At 44.4% G+C, this 9908-nt stretch overlaps 1 protein-coding gene across 1 annotated transcript in view; it reads right to left on the bottom strand.

The window, feature by feature from the left end:
• Positions 1-354: 354 nt before the first annotated feature.
• LOC116751032 (52 kDa repressor of the inhibitor of the protein kinase-like) overlaps positions 355-9908 on the bottom strand; it is a 73077-nt gene continuing 63523 nt past the window's right edge. The window contains 6 exon segments of the mRNA XM_032626515.1: positions 355-456; positions 751-977; positions 980-2074; positions 2077-2112; positions 2115-2789; positions 2792-2959. Of these exon segments, the coding sequence (XP_032482406.1) occupies positions 355-456; positions 751-977; positions 980-2074; positions 2077-2112; positions 2115-2789; positions 2792-2959 (2303 nt within the window).

Here is a 9908-nt window from a genome sequence, read left to right as displayed (position 1 = left end):
CTGATAACTAAGTACCTGACAATTGGATCCACAGTGACAAATGTTATATCTAAAATGACTTAACTAATACAATTTCAAAGTACCATTAGCAGAGATCACACAGAGTGTAACATGGTACTTTCAATGCTATCTTCTGGAAGAGTAGTTAGGTCTCCAAAGCATGGGACTTCAAACGGGCCATTTAAACAGGAAGATTATCAATGACTAATGTACTCAATGGGAGGCCTACAGGTCAAGGTATTCAGTGATTAAGTGGCCTACGTACACCTTACAACTTTTCTGTAAGATATTTTCAAATTTCTTACAGATTTTTTCAAATATCAAATATAAGAGAAAGCCTATTTTAAAAGTCTCTTAGGTATTTTCAATGGTTTCTGAATCATCTGTAGGAAGCTCTGACTTACTTGTATAGAGTTTGATATATGTACCCACCATTAAATCCAAATCGTGTTTTAAGTTATTTATTTATTTATGGCTGTGTTGGGTCTTCGTTTCTGTGCAAGGGCTTTCTCTAGTTGTGGCAAGTGGGGGCCACTCTTCATCGCGGTGTGCGGGCCTCTCACTATCGCGGCCTCTCTTGTCGCGGAGCACAGGCTCCAGACGCGCAGGCTCAGCAGTTGTGGCTCACGGGCCCAGTTGCTCCGTGGCATGTGGGATCTTCCCAGATCAGGGCTCGAACCCGTGTTCCCTGCATTGGCAGGCAGATTCTCAACCACTGCGCCACCAGAGAAGCCCCAAATCGTGTTTTATATCAAAATTTATGTTAAGCAAAGTCAAGTTACTTGACCTTTGGTCTGTCAAAGTGTTCCTCAGGTATGCTTTGAGACGCTTTCGCCCATTTTCATAACGTTCATTCTCAAACTTCATCACAGGAAGAATACATAGGACCTTCAGCAATGCATAAACATTAGGAAAAAACTTGATGTCTGGCAGATGAAGGGCTTCATAAATAGTGGATGGAAGTTCTATATCTTTCCGTGTTTCCACCTGATTCTCCAACACTGCAGCTCAGCAGAGAGTGTGTCAGGATTAGGTAAATCACTTCTGTACATGTCAGCGTGATGTTCCTCTGATGTATTGAATCTGAGCTGTCCCATGACTGAGGGTACCAGAGGTAAGCATGTAAGAGCTTTGAGGTATTGTTCTGAGAAGATATCTTTCAGTTCCTGAATAATGTGTTCCACTGTTGGAACACTTAGAGTTTCTTTATAGTAACTCTCAGAGGTTAGCTGAGATTCCAGGTTACTGTGCTGAGCTCTGCGAAATTTCCCTGGGAGTTTCATCTGAATATCAAGTTTGGCTGCCAAATTTGTGGCTTCCTCAAACCAAAATTCATGATAAACTTCGATATTTTCCATCACTTTATTTAGTGAATGCAGCACTGCAGCCAAACTACTGGCTGCAAAGAAGACATCAGAAGTTTGCCTCTGAAGATTTTCCCCAAAGGCTCTTGTAAAAGATAGAACATTTTTAAGAACAACAATGGTAACGATGAAATCAAAATCTGTTACTACACTCCAGGGTACAAATGCTCGGCCAGCTCTACAGTTATTCCATCTAACATTTGTGTCACTCTTTATACCATCTAAACATAAAACAAGTGCTTGTAGGAGGTCCACTAAGATTTCAAAAGCATCATGCCTGCGTGTCCACTGAGAATGGCAAATTTCCTTCAGTTCTTTGCCCCTTTCTTCATTGTTCTGAAATAGGACAGAAATTACATTGTCAAGCTCTAAAAGCAGTTGTGGTGATCGATGGATAAAAGAACAAACTTCCTCAATTGTTCCTAACGCGATAGATACTCCCATAACAGGCACTGATTTTGCCAACCACATATTTAAGGCACAGGAAGAGAAGAGCGTGTACATAGCTTGGGGATATTTCTCTAAAAGTCTAGAAGCAACAACTTTCACTTTGGAAGAAAATCCACTGGACACAATGTAAACCTGGCCACGACAGTACTCCATGTTGAATCCACACTTCTCAGTTATCGTTGTGTGAAATTTCACAGCCAGAATTTCTGCATCAGCTTCATAAGGCAGGAAGCCCACAGATTCCTCTCTCAGGTTGTGACAACAAACCTCACCAACACAGCCAGGTGCTCTTCCCCGCTATGTCCACCACATCGTCAGTGACGATGGAAAAGAAGTGAGAGTCTCTCACTTCCCTGAGGGTTTCTTCCCGGATGCAGCTCTCACAGATCTCTAGCATCTGTTTCTGCTGTGTTTTCGAACAGAACAATGTGTTAACTGCTGTTGTCTCAAAGCGCCTTCTCAGAACCTCTTCACCAGAATTGATACGGCACTCCAGCAGTGCTTGAAAGTTATCAGGAGTAAAGAGACCTTCTGGGATTTCATCAGCTTCATGTCCATCCAGAGGTGTGTTCTGTTTACCCGTAAGAATCAAAATTTCAAATAAAGATTTTAAGTATTCTTTGTTTTCCTTCTCTTCAAGGGTTAAAGGTAAAATGTCTTCACCCTGCTCTTCACCCCCTTCTTCTGCACTGGGGTTCTGAGCATTGCTGTTGTTTATTTCCTTATGTTTTCGTTCCTGTTCAGAAGTTTCATCAATTTTTTTCTGTTTCAGTGTCCTGATTTCATCTTCACTCAATTCTTTTATTCGTTTTCTGTGTCTACTGTGTGGATTATTCAAATGGCTGGTAAGATCAAATATTGTTGGTATTGCATTATCTCGAAGAACTGTCCTATAAGGGCTAGTTCTACAGATCATAGACGTCTCAAAGTGTTTGGCACACAATCGATAATGTTTATTTAGTTGATCAGGTGTTCTAAGTCTGCTCTCCTACAATTCTCCACCCACCTCTGACATCTGGCTGGATCCCGCGGGAACCTGTAAAAGGCCAGGTCCGACTGCGAGCTCTTGCGCGTGCAGTTGGGGGCCGCGCAGAAGTTCGGCGTCGTCGTCTGCCCGCCGGCCGGCCCAGCCCTCCCCTCCCCGCCTCCTCAGGGCAGCCCGCCTGTCGGGGCGGGGCCGGGGAGGGGAGCCAGGCCGGCGCGCCGGGGGGAGGGGCCCCAGATTTTTGTTTAAAAGTACTGATATAAATAACCCAGACTATCAATTTGCGGTCACACAATGATGATTTCCTTAGAGAAAATGCTTCTAATTGGACTTTCTGGGTCAAATATTATTGGCATTTTAGGGGCTTTTTATATATATTATCTAATTACCCTCCAGAAAGAGAATTGGACTTCAGTTTCAGACTCGCAAGCAGTGTGAGCAGCTGTCTGGTCACTGAACCTTTGCCAACACTAGATATTGACCATTGGTACCTTTTCATATCTTTATTGAAGTCATATTAATTAGCTACACTAGAGGATTATAAAATAATAATAGTTACACACTGGCCCCTTCCTAATGCCAGATCCTAAGCTGAACACTTTATACACAAATATTTCCCTTAAAAGTCCCATCCATCCTGGGAGATGGTGTTATTAACATCCCCATCCTTTAGATGAGGATATGAAGACAAGAATGGTTAAGTAACTTGCCTAAACTCTCATAGCTAGTAAGTGGCAAATTTGAAACTAGGATTGTGTGATTTCAAAGTCTGAGTTTTTACTGACAAAACCATCCTGCTTCAATAGCATACGTTTTTAGATGCTACATAATCTGTCTTAAGTTGATCCCCCAGAAAGGGATTCAGACTTTGAGATCTGTGTGCAGGAGAATTATTGGGGAGTGCTCTTGGGAACAGTCCCTGGGTTCAGGGCAGGGACAGAGAAGCAAGATGGACAGAGGGAGAAGTTAAATAGCAAAGCAGTTGTGACAAAGCCCTCAGCGAGTTCTGGAGCCAGGGTTGGAGTGGGAGGTGCTTCAGAGCATCCTGCATTGGGGCCAGAAAGCCAGACCTTCATAACCCTGTCATTGAATGTGGGCCTGGCCAGATAGTGACTTAACCCTGGATAAGGCAGCTCCATTTGCCCAAAGGCAAGTCCCAGAGAGACTCCGCTGTGTGCTGTCAGGCAGGAATGAGTGCCTTGGTGCTGAGTGGGGGTATTAGCAGCACAGCACACATCCCTTCAGAACTCAAAGACACTTGTTCAGGGGACTGACCTGATGAGTCAAGCATAGGCCCAGAGTCCTGCCTGTCTTTAGTCCTTCTGGGAAAAGTATAGTTTTCTGAGGAATTTTTCCTCCTTTTCTGGGACTAGCTGGGGAGGGTCATCGTCGCAGCTGTATTCAGCTTCAAAATGTTGGTGATGGGGGTCGAGGAAAGAACTGAGGCTGTGGTCAGGAGTCCACTGGTCACTGTTCATTAGCTGGTGATATCACGAAGGGCCTTGTGGGAGACAATTTCTGGTGCCCTGTGCCAGTACCCCTCTTTCACTTCAGGAATCACCTCGCCCCATTTTCAGCTCATATGGTTTTATGGGGCTGGCCCTCTCCCCAGCCCCAGGAATGGGCACAGGACCAAATGCCTCTGGCTATGGTGATTGGTTAAAGAATAAACAGGTGACTTCCCCAGGCTAGTGAGAGTCACACCTGGGACTTTGGCTGGAACATTTGGGAAAGAGATTCTCTTTCTACCATAGTTGCTCCAGCCTGGAGTTTCTCGTGGCTATCTTGGCCTTTACTTGGAGAGTACTCATTGGGAGAAAATGGGAGGAAAAAGACACATGGAGGTAGAGACAGTAACAAAGAGATACAGAGACAGAGAGGGACAGATTTCAGTGACATGGTTTTAGCACTTGAATTCAGACAAGCCTGTGGTTATACTTTCCTTATCACCATTCTTCAGACTTTTCAATTACCATAGCAAATAATTTCCTTTTTCTCCCTCTTAAGAAAGTGTGGCTTGGGTTATGGCCTTTGCTTTTGACAGAGTTCTCATGATAAAAGAGATAGCTGAAGGTCTCAAAGCACAGTAAACAGGGCTTCTTGGCCACCAGCGGCAGTTTTGAGGGGGGAGTGGTCTAGTATCCTTGAGCATCATAGAAGGCTGTGGTGACCATCACTACAGTGTAGTGACGGCACTTACCTAGGGTCACACAGGTGCTGGAAAATCCAGTCGGAGGACATACCTCTCCCAATGCAGAGAAGGAACTAAATGTACACTGACCTTCCCTAAAATCTTTATGTGATAAATAACACGGGTATTGATAGCTGGTGAGGTGAGATGGGCTGCGTTATGTGCTGAGAGATACGAAGATGAATCAGTCATGAACTCTGGCCTCAAGGGGCTATTCTCAAAGTTTTTTTTCTTTTCTTTCTCTTTTTTAAAATAAATTTGTTCATTTATTTTTGGCTGCATTAGGTCTTCGTTGCTGCGTGTGGGCTTTCTCTAGTTGCGGTGAGTGGGAGCTACTCTTCGTTGAGGTGCACGGGCTTCTCATTGTGGTGGCTTCTCTTGTTGCAGAGTACGGGCTCTAGCTACACAGGCTTCAGTAGTTGTGGCACACAGGCTCAGTAGTTGCGGCTCGCGGGCTCTAGAGTGCAGGCTCAGTAGTTGTGGCACACGGGCTTAGTTGCTTTGCAGCACGTGGGATCTTCTGGGATCAGGGCTCGAACCCGTGTCCCCTGCATTGGCAGGTGGATTCTCAACCACGGCAGCACCAGGGAAGCCCTCAAAGTTTTTTTCTTAAACTCAACGTATTTGAGGTAGAATTGACAAGATTTGAGTATCAATGGAATGGAGGAGAGGAAAGGGATGATAGAATTAAGAATGACTGTAGCCAAAATGATTAATTAAGGTGGGAAGTAGAGGAGAATCTGATTAACTGAATTCTGGTTCACCGAGTCTTACTCACTGTAGGAAGAGCCATGAGACATGCAGTTTTCTTCCCTTCGTCCCTCCCTTCCTCCCTCCTTTTACCCTTCCTTCCCTTCCCTTTCCTTTCCTTCCTCCCTCCCTCCCTCCCTCCCTCCCTCCCTCCCTTCCTCCCTTCCCTTTCTTATGCCAGAGGTAGATATTCATGAAGTATGAGAGGCCAGAATTGGGAGTGCAACATGTAACAATTAAATGACAGTGTCATAAAACTATCACTCTGCTAGATTCCAGGAATAAAATAGGATGTATTTGTACGGATTTAAAGTTATCTATGTTTATTTGCTTTTCTACCACTTGCTATTTCGAATGAAAGAATTATTTAATGTGTCAAAGATTATTTTCCTTAATACATGCCTCCTTATTTATCACTCTGCTTCATCTCCTCTCTTTTTTTTCTTTTTTAAATTTATTTTATTTATTTATTTTTGGCTGTGTTGGGTCTTCGTTGCTGCGCATGGGCTTTCTCTAGTTGCGGCGAGCAGGGGCTACTCTTCGTTGCGGTGCACAGGCTTCTCATTGCAGTGGCTTCTCCTGTTGCAGGGCACAGGCTCCAGGCACACGGGCCTCAGTAGTTGCGTCACTCAGGCTCAGTAGTTGTGGCACACGGGCTTAGTTGCTCCGCGGCATGTGGGATCTTCCCAGACCAGGTATTGAACCCGTGTCCCCTGCATTGGCAGGCGGATTCCCAACCACTGCACCACCAGGGAAGCCGTATCTCCTCTCTTTTTTCCTGTTCCCTCTTACTAAAAGCCAAACGTTGATAAAAAAGTAAAAATACAGAAGTTGTGTCTAAATAAACTTAAATTGTGTTCATTTTCCCCCACTTTTCAAATTGTCCAGTTTCATCAGACAATGACCTCAGTCTAGCCTAGAATAATAAAGGCAATTATCAGCTACCCTGCTGCATGAATAAGCCCTAATTTTGCTTTGCCAAGCATTCCATTAACTGTTTGCTGGATTCTTCTGTTTTCCTTCTTTGTGTCAGAATCAAGGCAAGCACCCCAAGCCAAGTTAGCCATACTGCAGACTGGAAGTAAGTGGAGAGCCAAACAAGGAAAACAGACTCAGCGACGATTAATTTTCCCTGAACGAGAAACAACCTACTCTGATCAGAGAAGACCAGTGTCACTTAACATATGACCAGCTACTGTCCACGGAATGTATTACCATGGTAACCCAGGGCTGCAAAGCACAAAACTTCTGGATCAACCCCATTTTGTGCTCATTGGTCACATCTTGTGCCTTCTGACTCTTATTGAATATCTACTGTGTGTAAAGCATGTGATGAACTTCATCATTACTAAATAGAATTTGGACAAAGCCCAACCTCCCTTTCCAATACAGAATGTACCTTAGGAATAAGATTGAGCAGAAATATAATTCCATTCCATGCCCAGAGACTATACGGGTATCCACTTGAGGTGGGACGATACACATTAGGCTTAGTTCTGATGCTCCAGGCAGGCCCACTTCAGCTCACTCTCAGGGCTGAATCCAAAGTCCTAGGGTGGATACAGTCATGTGTCAAACTGACTACACAGCCAGAGAAAACACTGGAGAATAACCAAGCTGAAAGCATCTTTCCAAGTCAGGGTTTACACTTTTCACAGATAGACCTAAATCAGTCTGTCTTTTGACTGTGGAATTGGAAAGGATCCTTAAATTGGACTGATGTCGGTGAAGCTCAGAAAAGCGGGAAGAGAATAGAATGACACTTGGCAAATAATAACTTTACCTTCAGGGAAATCCACAAAGCTTACTGGTTGTCAGAAATTCCCACAAGGAGCTCTCACCCTGCAGGAGTCTTGCCAATTACAAAAATTCAAAGCCTATTGAGGAGTCACTATTAGCCTGGCACTCTGCCAAAAGCTTTGTAAGCGTTAGTGCACTTAAATCATCTAGTGAGTCTATGGTATAGTTTTTAATTAATCTGGGAAAACTGAGGCTCCAAGCGGTTAATTAATTTGACTAGAATCGCAAACTACAAGGTGGTAGAACCAAAGTAGTCTGACCCCAGATAAGCCTATGCTCTTATCAGCTCTGCTTTGCTGACTCAATGCCCAGCTTCTTTACCTGGCAAGGAAAACTATGGAAAACTGTGTATTGGGACTGTAGGGCCCACACAGAAACATCTTACTTGGGCTGTCCTCTAATATTGTTCCCTCTGCTTTGCCAGAATGTAAATGAGAGACTAACCTGGCTGAACCATACCCTTGTGTCATTTGTGGAAATGCAGTAAAAGGCGTTTGTTCCCTGCTATTCGCTAATCTAAACAGGGATTGATTTGATTTATTTCTAAATAGTTTTACAAAGTAATTTGGAGGCAGAATGCTGTAGTGGTAAAGAGCACAGCCTTAGGAATAAGCCTGCCTGGGATCAGTATCATCTCTGCGTCTTACAGCTAACCTACCTGACCCTCAGATCCTTTATCTGTAGAATAAAGGTGATCATGGTTCTTACTTTGGACGATTATTATGAAAATCAAAATAAAGTACTTAGAAGTGCTCTGATCACAGAGTTAGCCCTCAGAATTAGATATTAGAATTATTTCTCCACTTGCTGTTTTCAGAAAGTAAGTTACATTCCCAAAATCTCTTCCCTAGAAATCTTGCAGCCAGGTGTGCTTTAGAATTCACAATTTGGGGGATTTTAGAAAGGTAACAGGGTATCTGTACTGTATATGCTTTATGATGTAGCTTCCTCGGTGGGGCCTGGGACAGCACACAATGATCAAATGCAGGAATATTTCTTCAGCAAAATGTATAACTTCTTACTCTCAGTGGGATAAGTAGAGATGGTAAGAAGTCTCACGTCTTTTGTGGCAAGTGAGTTTGCCTGTGACTACAAATAAGTAAATAAATAAACGGGCTTGTTTTCAGAACTCTTTGCCTTTCAGAATTGTGGACAAGAGACTGTAGATGTTAACTACAGGACAGGAGTTTCACTAGGCATCCAATTGCACTCCCAGCTTCAGCCATCTCCTCCCTGAAATGGATCCCCCATCAGCACTTCCTGGACTCACTTTCATGTCCAGGTACAGAAAGGACAACTCCCGGTCACTTCCTATTGGTACCGCAGGCCTGACTTGTTTTCTTTCCCATCAGACCTGCTCCTCCTCCCATATTTCCTCTCTTTATTAGCAGCATCTCAGATTCCAGTCCCGTTGGAATCCCACCTCTCCAGCCAGTCGGTTGCACTGCCCTGCTGCTGGTGCTCTCCTGCTCTCCCGAAGTCTCTCCCCCATCGTCTGGCTGGAACCTCTCTCCCTCACTGGTTGTCCCAGCCTGGCCATCAGTCTGCTGGGTCGGTCTCCCCACGGTGCCGCTCACATCCTGGTCCTCCACATTTGAAGATCCCTCTTGCTTTCAGGAGAGTCCTAGCTCGCCAGCCAGCTCTTAAGGGTCTGTGGAACCTCTTCTTAACTTCTCTTTCCAGTCTCGCCTGCCTTTGCTCCACCACACCTGTGGACTTGCTGTTTGTCCCACAGCCCATGCAGCTGTCTCTGTGTGTTGGTGTGTCCTCATACTGAGCCTGATTTACCCTTCCTTGTCTCTACCTTTTGAAACCTTACTCAAGCCATTTGCTGCCTCTTCCTTGAAGACTGTTTTGATTGCTCCAGCGGGAAGTGTTCCCCTCCCACCACCCCATCGTCCCTTCCTCGTTGCTGCCCTCATTCTCCAGTTGCTCTGTCCGTCTTGCTGTCTGTAGGGAGGCTGCATAGCACCATGGTCAGGAGTCCAGGCATTACGTACCTCATCAGGTTGTTTTTAGCACATTTACTGCTTTGCTGTGTGTAAAGGAAACCATTTAGCAGAATGCCTTGGGGACAGCGAGTACTCTTATCAGTGTTTGATATTTTTGTTGTTGTTTTTCTTATTCTGTACGGTATACCATGAGTGCCCTCGTGGAAGAAACATGTCTAGTTCATTGTTCAAAACCTCTTCAGTGCTTTTCATAATCTCTCACACACCATGGGTAAAATGAACATTTGTCAAATGGAATTCTTATACCTTCATACTCTTCCTTTTTAATATTCAACTCACCTACAGCCCTTTTTGGACTTAAGGTCTCAGAAGCTCAAAAGAATGAAAAGGTCGAGCCAAAGTGAGAAGATTGTGTT

This window comes from Phocoena sinus, chromosome 3, assembly GCF_008692025.1.
Source record: "Phocoena sinus isolate mPhoSin1 chromosome 3, mPhoSin1.pri, whole genome shotgun sequence".
NCBI classification, from domain to species: Eukaryota; Metazoa; Chordata; class Mammalia; order Artiodactyla; family Phocoenidae; genus Phocoena; species Phocoena sinus.
Note: the sequence above shows the minus strand (reverse complement) of the source record. Positions and strands in the feature narration are given on the sequence as shown.